General features: G+C 34.1%; 3 protein-coding genes across 7 annotated transcripts; 2 read left to right on the top strand and 1 right to left on the bottom strand.

Annotated features, from left to right (window-relative positions):
* The first annotated feature begins 457 nt into the window (after positions 1-457).
* Positions 458-7157, top strand: LOC106153246 (sarcoplasmic calcium-binding proteins I, III, and IV). Of its 5 annotated transcripts, none has more exons than XM_087008708.1 (8): positions 458-607; positions 2479-2557; positions 2977-3081; positions 3592-3644; positions 4146-4300; positions 4664-4758; positions 5387-5496; positions 6028-7156. In XM_087008708.1, the coding sequence occupies exons 2-8, from the start codon at positions 2485-2487 to the stop codon at positions 6139-6141; spliced, it is 705 nt and encodes a 234-aa protein (XP_086864834.1). In that variant the 5' UTR covers positions 458-607; positions 2479-2484; the 3' UTR covers positions 6142-7156. The 5 variants fall into 5 exon arrangements, with proteins under 5 accessions (XP_086864834.1, XP_086864832.1, XP_086864831.1 ...); XM_087008706.1 differs by having other exon boundaries at positions 512-645; XM_087008705.1 differs by lacking the exon at positions 458-607 and adding an exon at positions 780-891.
* Positions 7158-7850: 693 nt separating this feature from the next.
* On the top strand, positions 7851-12525 carry LOC106162505 (protein unc-50 homolog). The gene is made up of 8 exons (XM_013539811.2): positions 7851-8016; positions 8580-8833; positions 9110-9135; positions 9334-9399; positions 9789-9909; positions 10246-10385; positions 10717-10821; positions 11322-12525. Exons 2-8 carry the CDS (start codon positions 8601-8603, stop codon positions 11465-11467), a joined length of 837 nt encoding a protein of 278 aa, XP_013395265.1. The 5' UTR covers positions 7851-8016; positions 8580-8600; the 3' UTR covers positions 11468-12525.
* Positions 12526-12622: 97 nt separating this feature from the next.
* On the bottom strand, positions 12623-17135 carry LOC106162504 (E3 ubiquitin-protein ligase RNF14). The gene is made up of 6 exons (XM_013539810.2): positions 16869-17135; positions 16406-16533; positions 15547-16074; positions 14900-15128; positions 14369-14541; positions 12623-14016 (listed from the first exon to the last, which is right to left on the bottom strand). Exons 1-6 carry the CDS (start codon positions 17038-17040, stop codon positions 13801-13803), a joined length of 1446 nt encoding a protein of 481 aa, XP_013395264.2. The 5' UTR covers positions 17041-17135; the 3' UTR covers positions 12623-13800.
* Positions 17136-20892: the final 3757 nt, after the last annotated feature.

Here is a 20892-nt window from a genome sequence, read left to right as displayed (position 1 = left end):
CAACCGGATTATGGCTAATTGCTGATACGCATTGTATTGTTATTGTATACTTTCAGTAGTTGGATCACGTGCCTCAATCTCAGCAGTAGCTGTTGCTTGGTCAGCTGACTGCAGACACAAATAAACATGGCCGAACGTTGACCATGTTGTTGTCCAGTACCTGCAATTACCTGCCTTGTAATTTTACCTGTCTTGTAATTATATATCCTACCACCTTTAATACGCAGATTCACGTTTGAAAAGCGTATGATAATAAATACCATATTTATATCAGGGTAACTTTAAATGACAAATATATTGTGGACTTTATACATTGCAGATTGAGACGTTGAACAGTCCGAACAGTCCACTACGCTGGTCAACTAAAGGTCAGCAGTGGCCAGATATGGGTCATCATCACGTGCACTCGTAATTAGAGATTGGCATTTGTGCTCCAATTTTCACAAATGTGTCACTATAATATACAAAGCCATTTATTGTTTTAACAAGTAAAAAATTAATCATCTTCTCAAAGACCCCCCCATAAAGTGTGACAGGCCTAGATGAATCCAAAACTAGTGACCTAGTTTCTTCTCTTCTTGGGTCTGGACAGCTGATCACTTTGACGGTGAGTGACCTGCCGGCGTTAGCAGCAAATTTTGCAGGGTTATCTTGTTACACAGTGTTAGTTCTTGGCCTGGATAAATTCTGTTCTGCTTATAATCACATGTGATGTAATTGGAAGTCGTGGCGTGAAATCAGTAGAGTTGAAATCAAGACTAATTGCAGTACGTTGAAGGCTACAGTTAAATTTACGTTTGGCAGCAGGCCTGTACGTAAAAACCGGTACAATGTATTGTTGTGACTGTCTTTTTAAAAGTAGTACAGCTTGTCGCATATCATTAGTGGATGGTAAGGACAAATGAAGCTAAACTTTCCCGCCGGGCATTATGTGATTTGTTCAAATCGGGGGGTAAACGGCATCAGCATAAATACAGATGTTACATGGCTGAAAATTGATGGCAAGAATTTTGATGACAGGAATCTCGGAGTGGAAAGGGGTTTTGCCTACAAAGGCTGCAGTGTTCAGTTCGTTATTTTAAATAAGATCAAAACTTTTTTTAAATGTTTATTGCATGATTTGTTGTTGACTACCTCTTGTAATAGGCCTACATGTAGGCCACATCTTCTGGGGGAGGTGGGGGGGGGGGGGGCTCCCCATTGTTTATAGGGTTGTTTGTCATTTAATGTTACACCATGCAGTTTGGTAGAAATTCTACTCTTGTTACAGGGAACACCAGATAATAAGTGTCGCTAGTTTGATTGTTTACACAAACTGCCATAATAAGTCAAACTTTTAAGTTGAGTCAAACTTTTAAATTAGATTTAAATAAAAAAAGACTGCAAAAGGGGACAAGACAGCTAGGGTACTGTACATATATGCCAGGTGTGTTAGCAAATGCACTTAAGTTTTTCACTAGCATGTTAGATATATGAAGAAATGTAGGAAAATATGTATTTTGTAATTTTTTGTTGCCCCTCCCCCCTCCTTTTTACCATTCAACCATTGTTAAGATTTTAAGTCCTACTAGATATATGTATGTTTTGGAAGAAACATTTAATCAATTTGTATTTCCCATAGTGTACTCATCTGTGCTCCCAAATTCTTTCTCTTAAATGTATGTTCATGCCCTTAGCTCATTTACTCATTATGTGGCAAATTCCAAGTTCTTATGGCATTTTAAGGGGTGAAAATAAGTGGGTCAACATTTTTTGACATCTGAAAAATATTACAGACGTGGTGTCACTAAAACTTGAATAACTTTTGATCAAAATGAGATAGATCAATAATTAAAATGGTTTATTCATATTCAGATATGTAATAGTAGTTATGTGTGTAAAATTTGTAGGTTAAGAAGAAAAAAATATGTGTGGACCAGTCTTGATGTTATGAGCAAGTATAATATATGTGAATGCAGTCTGTATTACCAAGAAGTTATAACTTCTTGGTATTACATACTGCACTTGTTTTTCATATAACCTTTAGGGTGCTTGCTGTCACCTTTGTTATATGCCTGTAAAAAAGTAGGGCAAATGTGTGATGTAGGGGTCAGGGCAACTTTAAAAAAAAACATTACAATAAATCATATAATAATCCAGTCCTAAGTTTGCATTACCATCTTGTTTTTATCTAAATTTATGCCCATTTGTATCATGATTATGAGTCTTTAGGTATGATGTTTGCTAGTAGCCATCAGTTTTAGGGACATTATTAAATACTCAAGCTGCAAAATATCTGTTAAGATAAATTATTTCTATTGACCAAGCATGGGAGACTATCTGAACCACAAATCTTGAGCTTTGATTTACACAGTAGATACTATCTTTGTCAGATTACTAGTAAGTTCAACAAACCCACATGATTCAGTTGTGCTTTTGCATCAAGTAGAACTTCACAACATAACAAAATCTATGTTTTGTATTTTTAATTTGTTTTAGAAGAAAATGCTGCGAGCGGCATCTGGAATCTTTCCTCTCATGGTGAGGACGGCAGTAGGCAGTCATGTAAGGAAGCTTGGTAAGTTGGGGTACCTCCCTGAATTGGTAATGTAAAAGGCCCTCCTGACTCTACTCAAACATAGGCCAAGCATTTTCTGACATATTTTCAGTGTCCTTGATGGAGGGAAAAACATAGATCCTTGTTCAAAGACAAAGAAACTGTGATATCCTTATTTTTTACTTTATTGATAAATTATATGGAGTATAATGGCCATTTCTGAAATATGACCACTTGGAGAGATTTAAACTTTTTTGTCTATTTTAAGTTGCCCCAATTCAAATATCAAATTTTTAAAAAAAATTTAAGAAACTCCTTTTAATTTTCATTTCTTTGTTTTATGGCATTTGGCATTTACAGCGTGAATGATTTGAGTTTTAATGCTAAGTAATTTGATTCTCTTCTGGAATCTGTATTGAATTATTAGGTATATATTTTAGTATCTCGACCTGCTGCTCTGACGCTGGTACGCACCATGACAGAAAAAGTGGAACAGTTGAATGAATTTCAAAAATCAAAGCTGAAACGGAAATTTTTCTTGTATGGTAGGTATTGCCTTAGGTTTCCATATACAGTCGGGTAAAATTCTTTCCCAAAATGTAATTATATTCTGTTAAAACAAAGAAATTTGAGTATTGCATGAATATCGTATTGATTTCTGAACTGCAACTATTTAGCATACAGATATCAGGAAATGATAAAATTGAAAGGATTATATTTCCTATGGCTGATCTAACATATACATACAAAGTACAGTGATGTATTGCAGTTATTATCAAGGGGGAGTCAATTTCTGTCCCTCATATACCCTTTCTTCTAAGAGATACTTTTTTTGTTATTATTGTATCTTTTTTATAAGACCATATAACACACTACATAAAGCACATTACAAAGCAGTACAGTATTTGCATACAACATGTAGCAATGCCTTACAAAACACATGGTTCTTCAAACTTTTGCTGACTGTAAAAATATTGCAGCAAATGCAGTTGAACCTCTAGTCTTGAAACATTAAGCAATTTAGTCCGGCAAAGTTACGTTTTATTTGATTACAGATATAGATGATGATGGTTTTGTGGAACGTGAAGACTATGACAATTACATAGCGGTAAGTGTTATTATTCATGAAAATTGAAACTTATTTAGATTGTAAAATAATAATGCTGTCATTTGCCAGTGTCAGCAGTGACACCTAGGTGACAATCCTGTGACCACAGTCTGATGAATACACCTACGTGAAGAGCTTGACTAACTTTCAGGATTAATTATTTACTTATATAAAGAAGGAATTATATCTATTAGGGAATTGTTAGTTATAATCTATCCATATTAATTTACAGACTCTTTTCCAAATTACTGAAAGTAAGGCATGCATTTAAGATTATATGATTAAAATCATGCTGGAACTTATTAAAATATTTTCTATAATTATATTTGATTTATCAGTTTGCATTTTTGGTTAATATGGAGTGGTGCCATCTTTCATTTTCAGACAAATAAACTAGGCTCTATTTGCATTCATACAAGTTACAGTCTCGGCCGTCCATTTTAACCCTTATTGAAAATTTAAAAAATTTTCTCCATTTTCACTTTGATAAGTTCATTTTAGAAAATCAAGGAAGCATATGATCTCAGTGATGATGACCCTCTTTTGAAAGCCTTTGAAGTGGAATTTGAATCCCACTGGCAGCAGATGCTCAATTTTATGGATGAAAATGCAGATGGACAGCTTTCGCTTGAGGAATGGCTGCATTACTATCCAAAGTGGGTACAGCTTATAGTAAAAAGGTGGCAGGGTCTGATTTTTTAATAAAGAGCTGAAAAAGTTGCTTTACCAGCTGGCAAAGAGCAAAATAAGATGAGCTGAATATAAATGACAGTTTTGTCCACAGCCTATATAAATTGCTATGCCCATCTGGAATATATTGTTATTTTTAAAAAGATATGGGAAAATAGTGAAAAAGTATCCTTTCTTCAGAATGATTTTTTTTAAAATCCCAGCTCTAACTGCAAAACTGTCTAACATGTGTACTCAATTTTCATGTTATTCTGTTAATAAGTGGTTAACATTCAGAGTTAATTGCAGTCTATTTACAATCATTAAGTCTATTTCACTTCTTATTTCAGCATCACAGCCAACGTTCATGCCAAAAACCATGATAATTTGCCCACATTTCTCCTTACCATGGCAGACACTTTGTTTGACTTGATGGACACCAAAAGTAAGGCAGGATCCTAAATAAATAAGATTTTTGTGCACATATGTTTTACCATCCTGTTTGTTCTTCTCTTCACTCATTTTAGTACCTGTACAATGTTACCGTCTTAGATTTTATTCAATATCTTTTTGTGCTCATATCATTAAAAAGATAATCAAAGCCATTTTATCTGCTCCAAAATTTTAACAGGGGTTTGTTACATTTTCTGTGATACATTTATCTTGTAAATAGGATCATGGATAACATTTTTGGAATGCATTTTAGCAGATAAAACAACTCCCAAGGAAATGAATTTCAAATAAGTATGATAATATGGTTAGGCACTAGCATTATACATAAGCACCAAACAGTTGAGTTTTATTTAATGAACACAAACTTGGAATAAAAGGACGTAATTCTTTTTTTAATTTATTTTCATGTAGTAATAATGCCTTATTCAAAGCTCTATGATTTGGAAACTGATTTTAACACTCCTTTTATATCCTTATACTCTGCAGCTTATATGTCACATGCATCTGGTGACAATATATATAAACATAAATACTATTCATTATACAACAACTCAGCAATAATGTGTAAATAAATGATATATAGTGTATGAAATTGCAAGAATGTATATATTATATTTCAGAGGATGGTGTAATTGATGCTGAGGAATACAGTGAATTTTGGACCAAATTTGATAGAAGATATCCCGTGGATGTGGCTACAGCTATAGAGCACCTGGCACATTTAACAGAGGTGATCAGAATAGATTAGTTTACTTTTTAAAAGTAAGAAGAGTTTTTAAAAAACAATCTGTTTCAATCCTCTTGTCAGTTTTTGAATCTTATGTAGATAGGTGGCATTGAAGATTTAAGGGATGTATATATAGTTAAGTAAATCGAATACCTCCAAGTTCAGTTCATATGATTTTAATTATTCATCCTCAAATTAATTTAGAATTAGCATTCAGGTTCATTCCTAAAGGAATAATCCAGTGTCATTGTTTAAAACAAGTCACTTAAGCATTTAACTGGACTTTATAATCTATTTCTTAATCCTCTTATGCAATCCTCAAAATAAAGATATTCAATACAATTCTCTAATTGTGAAATCAGGTTACATCATTATAATCCCTAATTTATTATTAGATTAAATTATCAATTTGACTTTTAAAACCATCCATTTTATTATTATAAGAATACTATTTATTTTATTTATTATTAATATTATTGTTAATTATTGATTGATTTAATTTTTTTTTTTTTTTTTTTTTTTTTTTGCATTCAGAATGGGAAGTATGACATGGACATTTACCACTACAGGGCTGTCTATGCAGACTACACATGGTCAGATGACCCAGATACTTTTGGGCGTTATGCCTACGGACCTATAGTACTATAATAGGAACTACAGTGTAGAATACTTAACAAGTATTTCAAAAAAAATTTTAAGCTTGAAGTGAAATTCAGGACGTACACAGCTGCTTTATTACTCAGTTTGAAGAAATAGACAATGTTTTTGTGGTAATGACCAAAACTGGTACAAACCACTTAAGAATACACAGGTACACTATTGTATAATATTATGTTGACTGGACAGTGCTTGCAATGGTGATGCCGAGAGACTTACTTACATCTTCTCACATAAAGAAGATAATTATTTGCTGCAAATGTCTCCCGAAGTAGATCACACACTAAAAGAAAGAACAGAAAGTGAAAATAAGCAAAAAAAAAAAAAAAGCACAAATGTAAATGGTTGAATTGTTTTTAGTCCTTGTAAATAACAATGCGAAGAAAAAATTAAAAAATAAGTTTGTTTTTTGCTGGGCACTTTTTTATTTACTTGCTTGTTTATAAATTTGAAAAAAAAAAGACCCTATAGATATACATCTATGGGTTTTGGACATTCAATTCTCAATATTGATCATGGTTTTAGGCATTGTTATAATAGATTTGGGCTGTATTCTTGATACACATTTACTGCCTCATGCAGTCCATTAATTACTACCGCGGTAGCTTGTAAAACATGGTTGTGACTTGTTCTTGACATGTTATTTAATGGCATCTGAATTTTTAACAAGCTAGTTGTCGAAAGGCATCTGTTATTTATGGTAGAAAAAAGTGTAAACGGTAAAAATGCTACATCTTCACATTTATACACTGGTGCAGGGTGGAAGAAGGGATATATAAACTATAGACTGCCTACGATGTGTTTACCCTCTGTGAGGACTCATGCTATGCACTCGTGTATGCCACATAACTCTTGCTGACTCGGCGTCTATCTATTACATACCTGCACTTTTCTGTGCTGCAAGAATTTTTTATAGGCCTATAATTAGTTGGCCGCTGACGGAGAAGTGGGCCTACATTGTGCACGAATTACCAAAGTAAGCCCATTAGCTTTCCATTGGCATCTGCATGAAAAGGGGGGGTGGGGGGGGGGGAAGGGGGCAGTATTATGCCTGATTTCCAGTCTGCATGAAAGTTTTTTTTTTTTTTCACATGGTCGAAATGCGATGAGAAATTGCAAGCTACTTTTTCAGAATTTTCAAGTCGTTTTTACAACTTTCACTCAAGCATTTGAAACCCACAGACCCAGGACGGTTAATATATACTGTTATACTGTTGAATAAATTATCCTTGTAACAAAATTAGAACAATATATATATATTTTTGTGTGTGTGGGTGTGTGTGTGTGTGTGTGTGAATCAAGAAAATTTACTTAACATAAATGAAGTCATTGAATAATATTTACAAGAGCGTAATAGAGAGTTTTTCAATTTTTATTTATGGAAAAAAATCGTTGGCTCAAACGACGATTTCCTTTTACCCATTATCAGGGTTGCGGTTATTAATCGTGTTCTTTGTAGACCATAACCTCGTGGACAGTATCTTTTCGGAACTAATCTGAAAACCGCGTCTCTTTAGAAGGAAGCCTACCTGTAGCTTGCATTATACTTTTTTGTACTCCTTTATAATATCTGTTGCACATGATATTTTTTCTTAATAAATAATAAATGATAAATAATAAATATTTTCTTAAATTGAATATAGATAAATAATATCAACAATTACATGTGCTTTGATATAACCTTCGGTTATATGGCCTTTGAAAAGAACCAAAATAACTCGGAACCAGGTGCTATAGACGGAAGTTAGCCTATGGACATGCGCAGAGTTGCCGAGTTAGAGATGTCAACTTGGCAAGATATGACTCCTATGCGAAGTTAGTAAAGTCTGCGCTTAGCAGTTTGAAGTGGAGCAAGCTTTGATCGAGGTTTGACCATTTTCTCATATTTTAATAAAAATTTTCACTAAATCTGGGTTATGATTCCGATATGGGATCGCAACGGCAGTTGGGGAAATGCGTACACGCAGTTACCGAGTTCGAATGAAAATTTGGGTAATTTTGCACCATTCATACATGTTTAAGTTTTTCTTATATATACTGTATAACTTTGAAGGTAGTGATAAGGAGATTAAGCAACAAACTAGCAGGAACAACGAAAAGAGACCCTCGTCATTCGGCCAAGCTAAGGCTTTACAGTTCCATACAATCACTAATTGTGATGGTTTCCTTATTCCCATAGTTCCAATAGTTGAATTTTCAGTCACAGGTGGATATGACACTAGTAATTAGACACATGCAATGGTTATGTGTCTATTTACATGAAATTTAAAGTGGGCTGCTAGGAGGCCTGAACGATAACATGCATGGTGAAATACTTTCCACCTTTCAACATTCATTACAATTTCAGCAAAGCTCAAAATCCAATTTCAGCAAAGCTCAAAATCCAAACCTCTATCAAACAGAAATTAAATTCATTATTTCTTTTCCAGAGACACTGACAGCTTATCACAATGCAGAGCTACACCAAGACATCCCCTCCCCCCTCCCCACAGCCAGGCGAGGCCACACTCTATATGAACATGCATACATCTCACACGTCACCAACCATGTCCCAGAGGTGCTCTGACCTGGCTTTGTCGGCAAAGAAATACAGATATTTCAAACGCCTCTTCAAGTTTCGACAGATGGATTTTGAGTATGCTTTTTGGCAGATGATCTATTTGTTTATTGCTCCACAGAAAGTGTAAGTATTGAAATAATAGATATTGTTTTGTAGCATTTTTTGTATATTAGCAATGTTTTTATTTGCAGGACATTATGTTGAATAGGTGTCAGATAAAACAGATAATTTAAACTATAAAAATGGCGTCAAGATTAAGATGGATACGTGTGAATGGTGCCATATTTCAAACATTTGATTGCATTTATTCTACTTTATATCACATGTTTTTATGATAAATTATTTATTTATTTTCTTTGAAATTTCATATTTGTATTTGTTAATTTTTTGTCTTGACAGGTACAGGAATTTTCAGTATAGAAAACGTAAGTTTTGTCTTTTGTAGAAGAGTTCTACTCATTTAACTCCTAAAAGCTGATTGATGTTAAAAAGATGTAAAGAAAAATAATGGTTTTGTATGCATCAGGAATTTTAGATATCTAAAGAACGATTTGAAATCTCTTTGTAAATCATTACTCATATTCTGTCAGCCATCACTATTTTGACTGCCATCACTGTTTCAGAAACCAAGGACCAGTGGGCAAGGGATGACCCAGCTTTTTTGGTGCTTTTAGGTTTCTGTTTGTGTGGTGAGTAGACGTATAAAGGAGTTTGAAATAATGTTTTAAAAAATTATTAAAAGTCAGCATTGTCTAAATTGGTTTAAGGACTGTTGTAAGTTTTCTATATGCTATGTGAATAGATTAAATTAAGCAAGTTATTTCAAGTGTTATAATACTCTTTTTTGACAGTGATGCATTAGGAAGTAAATGGTTAATTTGTTTTCAGTCCATTTTTTTACTTTAGTTATATTTGATTATTGATATAGTTTTCCAAATATGAGAAGACATAAAAGGTTTATCATTGTTCCATGGTTGCTTAAACTGACAAAGCAACCATAACGAAAACTTCCTTAATAAAGACATAGTTTCAAGGAAAATTGCTTTTAGAAATGAAGATGGATTTTTATTCATTTCAGGGTCCTCTATAGGCTTTGCACTAGTCCTTGGTCTTGGTTTCTTTAATTTCCTCAAGTTTACTATTTGGGTGATATTTGTGGACTGTATAGGAATGGGACTACTGGTGGCCTCTATATTCTGGTGAGAAAACTACTATAATTTATAGATACTGTTTTGTTTTCAGTGGAATGATTAACTCATTTTTTCTCGCTTTTAAGCAGAAAAGTGCATATTATTTAAAATTGTATTTTTTCATGTTTGAGGAAAACAAAGTGTACTGGTAATTATAAAATTTCAACAGGAAGTAATAAGATTTCATACAATAAAGAATGAAAAATTTAAGCGCATGCTATACATTTTATTTTCTAAACATATCTTAAAATTTTCAGCATGAACTTTATGGTTTAAGGATTTTTATTAGTAAAAAAAAAAAACAAATCATTTCTCCTACATGTTTTTAATTTATTTTTACTCTAGGTTTGTGGCCAACAGGTATCTTGTCGCAATTCCAAACAGAGGCCAGGAGGTGGAGTTTGGTTATGCTTTTGACGTTCACTTAAATGCCTTCTTCCCTGTGCTCATGATTCTGCATGTTTTTCAGCTGCCATTTTTGTACTGTAAGTATGCAGACTGGTGTTATTTCCTAGTTTAAAAACCATTTCCAATTAATGTTAATACAGTTTTAATTGAAGTTCTTATCCCAAATGATAAGGTTATGTTTAGAGGTAGAAATAATTAAAATGTCTACTTTTAAGGTCTCTTTTAATTGCATTGCATCTGATATCAGTATAATTTTGAATGAAACTTTCAAAAATTGCACAATTTTGAATTTTTAAATATATATTTCAGACAAAAGTATGAGCATGTTCAGCAAAAACAAAGAACATTTAGCTAATGCATCTTTTCAAAGATATGAAAAATAACACAGTTTTTCCTCTTAAATTTCAGTTATAAACGCCAACCATCAGTCCTTCTTATCCTACTTTTTTGGCAATACGCTGTGGCTGGTAGCAGTGGGATACTATGTGTACATAACATTTTTGGGATATAGTGGTGAGTTGTACTATTACTAATGCCCAACAGTGGTTGCTTTAAAGGGGCATATGCATTTATCTGAGATTCTGAAGTGTTTTATCCTTGTGAAAGACAAATTATAGAAGGGACCACAAGGAAATAATTTTCTTTTTCAATTTCGTTAGTGTAAAGGACAACTTACTGAAAGGACCCGTATATCTCTGGTATTAAGTCCACAATGGATTGATTCTTCACCAGTCATCACCCTGAGTTTCAAACTATTGGGAACTCGCCACTGTCATTTTCAGTACAATTGCTACAAGCAGAAAAGAGGGCACCTTGTTGGGAAACTGAATGATAGTGGATGCAAAATCATTTGAATTCTTTGGGTAGTGATTGTAAGTCCCTATGTTAACATTGGTCATTGATGACTGAAAAATAACATTGGATATTTAGCACATAACTATACCTCTTAATTATTGGTTAATATTTGTTACACATTTGAAGGACATCTCTAATGACATCTTCACTTTTTTCAGCTTTACCATTTTTAAAGAAGGCGCAGGTATTACTCTCACCTATGATGGGACTGGTAATCTTTTACATCCTTTCAATAGCATTTGGGTGGAATTTTACCAGGTATCTCTGCAACTTTTATCACTATAGGGTTTGGAGCCCGTACTAGGACTGGGACTTTACCAGAGCTTGGTGTACAGTGTAAAATACCTAATGAAGACATGCATGACAGATATGAGGGGATGATGTTATCAACCTTTTACGTAACCAAGTAATTTGTATTGCATATTAAAAAAGTCCAAGCCAAATAAATTCAAGCATCTTTAAATGGTGATAAGTCACTGCTTCATATGCATAATGTTATACCGCGTTAAGCATATGCACTGAAAACGGGCACCTGGGGGTCGCTTTTAACTCAGAAGACAAGAATCTGGTGTGTGTCAACTAATCTGTATGAGGCATTGTACCTGTTTCCTCATACTTAGGTGAATGATGCAGTATGTGCACTGATTAAACTGGACTCATCTGCATAGAAACATTTGTCCAAGGCAGCAATAGTACAGTGTAATAATGGTTTTCATCGTAGCTGGAATGGTTTTGTGTCATATTTCACATTCTGCTTGTAGTTTAAATACACATGATAAATGTTATGGTTTTGATCATATATTCCAGAATACAAAATGTGAACAAATGCTGAATATACTCTTTCAAGTAATATGCTGGAAAGACATTTACTTTAATTAACTTAGGAAGAAAGAAATGCTTCTTGTAAGTTTTGACCAGTTTGGGGAAAAGTTATATTATGCAGGTATGGACCCAATTGGTATGGGTTTATTGGATGCAATTTATAAATATATTAAGAAGTATTCTGATCACTTACTGGGCAGGGAGTCAAACTTCTTATAACTTTGTGCAAAAAAGGAAACATTTGGACAAGGATAAACTTGGTAAATGTAGTTCCATTTTACAATGCTTAAAATCTTAGCATTCTAGATTGCTTGTTTTCATATTTTCTGTGTTGGTGTGAGAAATTTACATGTGATACAACATTGTACATAAAACTGTACATTTTGTAAATAAGATCAAGATCATATTTCTGGTATGTTCTGTGGAATAGGAAAGTATGTGGGGTTACTGCAGATAATGTGTATGAAATGAACTATTATGAATATGTATTTCTTGTACTTGGGAAGTGCATCTTAATAAATCTGGAGATTGGTTCAACAAGTGGTTTTGAAAATTTGATATTACTTGATCAACGCAAGGGCAAAGTAATGGGTACCATAGGACTGACCTTAGAGGTTTCACAAACACGGAACTAGTCTTCTATTTGAAAATTATTTTCCATTTGTGACTTTTATTTTAACAATTAAATATGAAAAGAGTACCAATCAAGCTGACATAATCTAAACAAATTAGAACCAACAAAAATGCCAACACTCACAATTAACAACTTGCCAAATGTTATTTCTAGAGTAAACAAAATTGCACAGTGACTTTCTGCACCATACTAACCTACTTCCCATAACTACAAAAATAAAAATTAGAGAAAAAAGAAATATGCCATTTTTACATCCTCTTGACAATGGACAGAAGCTAATCAGTGTATGCAACATAGCCTAAGTAAGCTTGTGACAGACATTATTATGTTATCTAGATCAAATGCTATCAGATCAAATCACTGAATTTCAAGATCGCATACAAATTACACTAACTGTAATATGGTTTTATCTGGAACAATGAATTTTCTGTATAACTTAGATCTCTTCATTTTCCCCAATATAACAACTGAAATTAAAATTTAAAGAACCCTAACTGTTAAATTACAGCAATATGATAGTTATCACAAGAAAATGAGGCCACTTCTCTGGATCCATTGGCATTATAACTGGATAATTTTAAGCACCTTTTTAAAATACACCACCTTATACCACAACCTTTTAAATGTAAAAAACAATCCAATTTTCATGTATACAACTGCTTCTGTAGAAGACACCATATTGTGATTATATCCTCTAAACTTTTATTAGACATGAGTCTTGGTTTTTGAACAAATCTGACACATTATTATGGCACCAATACCTACTGGCTGGGAGTCTGGGCGCATGATGAACTGAATTTAAAATATGGAATTCCACAATTTCGGGGGAAAAGCTCATGTCTTTTCAATTAAAAGCATCGACCAGGACAGAGGCTTATGTTGAAAATACCCTTAAACTTTGAAGACCCTGACTGCATTGCTGCAATTATGTCCAAAACATCGACTCCCTATTAACATAATGTTTGATAATATATCAAATACAAATCATGCTGTGTGCCATCATGCTTCACCAATTTCTGAAAAAAAATGGTTTTAAGAAGCAGCAATTCCAGGCAGCAACAGCCCCACTCCGTCATACAAAATCCACTTTTACACCAATACACTCTATTAATTAAACCGTCCGTATAAATCATCACTCATAAACCTTAATAATAACTTTTCGTCAGTATTTTTTCCAACATTTAATAAGGTTCCCAGTCATCGTCGTCATCAAAGAAATCAGCCTCTTCGAAGAAGTCCCGGTTGGTCTCCACTCCCTCAAAAAGTTTACTGAAGCATCCTGAGCCGAGTGTGTTGAAATGTCCATATGGATTACTGCGGCTCAGAGGGGCTTTACACAACCAGCAGAAGTAGGAGTGACATTTGGTGCAAGTCATCTTGTTGCAGCCATCAATTTTCTAAACGAAATTTTAAAAACTTGTTTAAAAAAATTATTCCAGCTGACCAAATTTTATTGAGTAAGACTCCATGTAGTTGTTCGCATATGTATTACTTGGTATTGTAGTGAATATCTTTAAAAAGGGTTGAACAGTTTCATTAGCTGTGTTTTTAATAAACAAGAACAGGTTCATTTCAATAGCCATAGAAAAAATTAACTGAAATTTACCAGCCAATATTTTATCTGCTGACAGTGGTGATACCTATGACAGACCACATTTTCCTGATGAAGTCTGACCGTCAGCAGATGAAATGGTGGCTGGTAAAGTGTTTTTAAAGCAACTAGAAATTCTGTGTAAAAAGGCACGTTACCTCAATAGAAGATCCACAACTTGGGCACTGCTTGCTGTTTTCTTCAATCCATTTCCTGGTGACATTCTCATCCAATATTTTCTTCAAGTTAGCAGCTCCATATTTCTGCTCCAACAATTTCTTTTTTTCAGGTGACCCATTGCGATACTGCTCACAAAGTTCATTGAACTCATCTGAAAATTTACAAAATAATATCTGTTAAATTATAATTTTGTTTGTTCTGACTTCTTGTTTGAAATCAATAATCATGCCTTTATAGTTGTAACTGCCATTAAATCAGATGAAAATCTGCAGGCGTGTAAAGAAGTCTGGAACAATCTAACTTCATCTTGTACAACAGATTCTGAACGATAGACCAAAGTTTGAAACTACTGTAATAACAAATCAAATCTAAAGTTACAAACAACAAATGTTGATCACTGACAACATACAAACCAAATCACTTCTAAAGAAACTGGCCAAATGACTTATTATTAAAATGAGGCAACAAAAATACATTATTGCAAAAAAAAAAAAAAGTAATCAACTTGCCTGGTCTTATCCTGCAAGGGGACACCCCATGATAAGTCAGCTTACAGATAGTACAAAACACATAACTGCACTCAGAGCAGCATCCATATGTTGTTTCCTTCTCCAGTAACACAGGGGTCTGACAAATGGGGCGGGGACAGTAGGCAATGTCTGCCATTGTCTCCAGGGTGGTGTGCAGTAACAGGCGATCGTATCTTGCATACAGGTCAGCTCCAACTAATTCTTTTACCTTGACATTAAATCAAGAACATCATTAGTTCATCATAATATAGATTTCTAAATATATACAAGTTATCATAATCCATTGGGAGTTTTAAATCCAATCAAACAACAATATACAAATATATATTTCTTTATCCATGGTATTTTGTACAAAAAAAGTACTTTTAAATCAATTATGAAAGATTGTACTTGAACTGAACTTAAATAATTTAGATAATTTTTAAATAAGGCCTAAAAATCTTAGAAAACATCAGTACTAAATACCTTATCATTTAACATTTTTTGGTTTAAAAAAATTAATAATTTGAAGACATCGAACAGCAGGGATAGTGTTAACATTAATGTATCTATTGACAGCAGAGCATGCTTAAAAAAATCATGTTCTAGTTTTTCTTTTTTTTTTCTTCATACAAATAAAACCTTACCTGGGAAGGGTGTGCCTGTGATTGACACTTGTCATGTGGGCAAGTCAATGCCTTGACGTTTCCATCAGTGATTTGGACTGTGAAGTAATCCTTCATGCATTCCTTGCAGTACACATGGTCGCAATCTAAAAATTGCATGCACAATGTCCCAAGCTTTTCAAGGAAACAAACATTGCATGCATACAAAGTCCTTTTAAATGCAGCCTCTTTTTCTGCCTTGTTGTACTCTAACAAAGCTGGTAAAAGGAGCTCTTGTGAAGCAATGTCTTGCACAGCTCTTGAGTCATAGTTTGAGTCCATGATTTTTTTACCCTGTCCTTTATCATATGGTGTAAAATTGCCTTTTTCCATTTTCATGGAAGACGACTTTCTTGCTTTCTTTGATAAGATGTTTGACAGGTCCAGAGGACTTTGGATATGAAGATATTCCATTGCCTCATCTTTCAGGAAACTCATCCACAAAAACAGAATTTCCTGATTTTCATTCTCTAACCAAATTTCATCCAGCTTTTTACACAGTCTTGTCAGCTGCAAAAAAAGTAACAGGCAATACACAATCAAAGTATTAAAAATAATAAAAGAAAATTATACTCAAGCTCAATATATTCAGGGGCAGATCCAAAGATACTTTCTGACATGCCTTCCAAATTATCTTTGTTGATCCATCTTAAATTTTTGACCGTCTTCCAACAAAAAAGTTATATACCCGTCAATGTAAACTTGAAAATCTGACCATCTCCCCGAAAGACCCAGAAGACGGCCTCAAACCACCCCTGATATTAGTATCATGTATACATGTTCCATGAAATCAGCTGACCAGCCTGACAATTTGTGCAGGAGATCTAGCAATGCTGCATACCTGTTCCTTTGACAGCCACTTGCAGGACAGAGTAAAATTTGGGGGGTTCTTTGAAGGGTAGTCAGGTACCAGTTGAAAGTTAAGCACAATTGGTGGAAGAAATTGTAGCTGGTGCTCTTCATGGTTGTCTAAAATCAAAGACAAAATCATATGTAAAAATCACACACGTTGAGGATATAAGTCTGTTCTACCTACTAGAGCGCAATGTCACATAGAAATGCATTCTGCCTCTATATAATAATACAACATCCTGTAATCACGTACGATAAACAGGTATAATTTAATAAAATGGAATAAAGGCGCATGTACTTGTATTATAGTAATACAGAAAAAGTTTGGCTATGATTTTCAGTGGTTCACTTATGCAGAAAATGCATGGCAAGGAAAAGCCACCGACTATTACAGCTTCAAGACTGAGGCTAAATAATGTGTAAATAAATGTGTAAATAAATGTGTACTGTACTTTTCCAAATTCCAAACTTGACGTAGAATGAAGGTGGCAGATCCAAGCAAGCCATAAATTGGCCTCCGGGTTCACTTCCCGTTTCGGAAGCTGTAAAGATATCATCACTGTCATATATACTGGCTAGAGCTAACAGTTCATTTTCCTGGGCCTCCTGATCGCTGCTTGTCATTTTCACAGAATCTACATTTACATAACGTTGAGCAATTTACTTGAGTGGTGACAACTAGCTCGACTCTGTGACCTCGTTAAGGGTAACGCGCGCTGTAGGGATGGACATCGAACTTTACTGATTTCACATAAAAATTTGTGATTTAAGTACAACTGCAACTAAAATAATTACACAACAGAAAATTTTATATTTTGATCTATATGCCTTAACTGTTTGGTCTATAATTGCAGCTTGTTTACTTTATATCATTTCAAAATTGCAGAGTGCATTACCAACTGGGTAGGACTGAAATGCGCAATACACTGCAATACAGCGGAACACAGCGCAATACACTTGATAACACAAGTCCAGTTGCAAGTAAACACAGGAAAGAGTAATCTCAAATAAAATAGGGTGATATAAAAGCAAAATATAGTACATATTTATTAATATTGCTGATACAACTTGACAATTTTTTCATTTTTTGGTCAGCCGCCATGTTGGCGAGTAGCTCTTCTTGGCCAGTAATATATCCAAGAAGAGCCACTCGCCAACATGGCTGCCAACCGGACAACATAAAAGTCTTGCTAATTTGTTAATTTATATAACATAACATAACATAACATAACATAATTTTATTTCACGTCAGTTTTCCAACAAGCACAACACTAGCCATAGCAGGCTAATATCACCGACAGAATGAAATAAATTAATGTGAAGTACTATAATAGTGATATAAAATTTAAATAAATAAATAATTTATTTTTATATGCAGTTGTTTTACCTGAGAAAATATTAAAAGTATTTAAGTGTTTAACACTATTGATTGTATAAAAGTGAGATGTTGCCTTAGAGGCTACCTGAGATTTAAAACCAGAATGCCTTTTAGGCTATACATTTGCACACAATTCACATTTCCAGTTTGACTGGGGTGTCCAGTTTTGGACCATACCTTTAAAAGTGTCCAGATCTTTACAATTTTTCATTGATACTGGCAACATATTCCATAGTTTAGCACCACTGTAGGCTAATGAATTTAATCCATAGCATTTTGTCCTGCAGTGCTTCTGAAGCAACTGATTTGAGTTCCTTAAGCTGTAAGGTACTTCTTTAACACTGAACAAATCCCACATGAAAGGTGGGGAGAGCTTATTTACTGATTTAAACACTTCAATTATTACAGCTCTATTCCTAGAAAGCTCAAGAGTAGATAACCCTGCTTTCTCTAGTAATGTACTATAACTAGACTCAAAATCATCATACACAAACTTTAAGGCTCTGTACTGAATATATCAACGATATTACTTACCTAGTAATATAGGTTGTTTTTATATCACCCTACTTTGCTGGGAATGGTCATTTCTTTAGTGTAATTGCAACTGGATTTGATTTTTGAAGTGTATTGCACTGTGTTGCGCTGTATTGCGGTGTATTGCGCATTTCAGTCACACCATTAACGGGTCTACCCACTACCATATGATGCTGCCTCGCTTTAGGAGAAACCGGCAATCTAGGTCAGAAACGGCAAATCAGGACACAGGCAAATCAGGGCAGTTGTTAATAGATGACGTAACAGTAGAATATAGAGGACATTGTGCTTTTCGGGGGCAAATGAAGAAAGATCGCTTTCGTCGGGGTCAACAATTGCATTATTATGGATTAAATCTATTTACATTTTTCTTTTTTACCTACACAGTTTGGAAATATTTTGCTCCTTGTTTATATCGGCTTATATAGTTATTATAAAGATATATATTAAAGCGATTTTGGAAAAAAAGAAATGTTATCTTGAATTGTTGCAAGGGTTTAAATCTATAAATATGTGTTTTCAGACTCTTTTTAAATATAAAAATAATGCTTTTCCCCACATCTCTCTCTCTCTCTCTCTCTCTCTCTCTCTCTCTCTCACACACACACACACACACACACACACACACACTTTTTCTCTCTGATCTTTCAATATGTTTTCTGCTTTAGTTCCTTTACTTATTTTATTTTTTTTTTTCTATACAAGATTCTACATTTTAAAATGGGAAATAAAAGATGTGGGACATTTAACAGATACACTGTATGTCTAGGAGACATTTTTTTGTTACAGATCATTGTAAAAATATAGAAAAAAGAAAGTATCAATAATAGTAACGTAAAAGATTTACTGTTTTGATTTGCCGTTTTCTCCCTACCACATGAGTGGTGAAGTCATTAGAGAAAGCGAACGCAGGAGTTGAAAGGCATTCAACGCTCACCCCCCCCCCCCTCCTGCTTCTTAACACAGCTCTCTTTCTCTTTTGCTTTCTCTTTCTCTCCCTTTCTCACACACTTTCTCTCTCTAATCCTTCAATAGGTTTTCTGCTTTATTTCCTTTATTTATTTTTCCTTCCTCTTCAAGATAAGGCCTATATATTTTTAAAAGAAAAAAGTTGTGGGACATTTAACAGATACACTGTATGTCTAGGAGACACTTTTTTTTCACAAATCATTGTAAAATGTGGAAAAAAAGAGACAAAAATATGAAAGCAGAAGATTCACTGTCCCGATCTGCCGTTTTCTCCCAAATGTAACTGATACCACATGAGTGGAGAAGTCATTAGAGAAAGCGAACTCAGGAGTTGAAAGGCATTCAACGCCCCCCTCCTGCTTATCCCCACATCTCTCTCTCTCTCTCTTTTTCTCTCTCTCTCTCTCTCACACACACACACACACAAACACATTTTTTATCACTGATCTTTCAATATGTTTTCTGCTTTAATTCCTTTTCTTATTTTTTTTTAATTTCTATACAGGATTCTACATTTTAAAACGGAAGATAAAAGATGTGGGGCATTTAACAGATACACTGTATGTCTAGGAGACAATTTTTTGTTACAGATCATTGTAAAATATGGAAAAAAAGAAAGTATCAATAATATTAACGTAAAAAATTTACTGTCCCGATTTGCCGTTTTCTCCCAAATGTAACTGATACCACACGAGTAGGGAAGTCATTACAGAAAGCAAACGCAGGAGTTGAAAGGCATCCAACGCCCCATCCCTCCTGCTTCTTCACACATCTCTCTTTCTCTTTCTCTCTCTAATCCTTCAATAGGTTTTCTGCTTTATTTCCTTTACTTATTTTTTCCTTCCTCTACAAGATTATATATTTTTTTAAAAGAAAAAGTTGTGGGACATTTAACAAATACACTGTGCGTCTAGGAAACAATTTTTTAAAACAAATTATTGTAAAATGTGGCAAAAAAGGGAGAAAAATTTTAAAGCAGAAGATTCACTGTCCCGATCTGCCGTTTTCTCCCAAATGTAACTGATACCACATGAGTGGAGAAGTCATTAGAAAAAGCGAACGCAGGAGTTGAAAGGCATTTAAGCCCCCCTCCTGCTTATCCCCACATCTCTCTATCTCTCTCTCACACACACACACACACACAAACACACTTTTTATCACTGATCTTTCAATATGTTTTCTGCTTTAATTCCTTTTCTTAATTTTTTTTTTAAATTTCTATACAGGATTCTACATTATAAATCGGTAGATAAAAGATGTGGGACATTTAACAGATACACTGTATGTCTAGGAGACAATTTTTTGTTACAGATCATTGTAAAATATGTAAAAAAAAAAATCTGTCCCGATTTGCCGTTTTCTCCCAAATGTAACTGATACCACATGAGTAGGGAAGTCATTACAGAAAGCAAACGCAGGAGTTGAAAGGCATCCAACGCCCCATCCCTCCTGCTTCTTCACGCATCTTTCTTTCTCTTTCTCTCTCTGATCCTTCAATAGGTTTTCTGCTTTATTTCCTTTACTCATTTTTTCCTTCCTCTACAAGATTATATATATTTTTAAAAGAAAAAGTTGTGGGACATTTAACAGATACA

This window comes from Lingula anatina, chromosome 3 (assembly GCF_051362555.1).
Source record: "Lingula anatina isolate TDL-2025a chromosome 3, LinAna3.0, whole genome shotgun sequence".
In the NCBI taxonomy this organism is placed as follows: domain Eukaryota; kingdom Metazoa; phylum Brachiopoda; class Lingulata; order Lingulida; family Lingulidae; genus Lingula; species Lingula anatina.
This window is presented reverse-complemented; position numbering and strand designations above follow the sequence as displayed.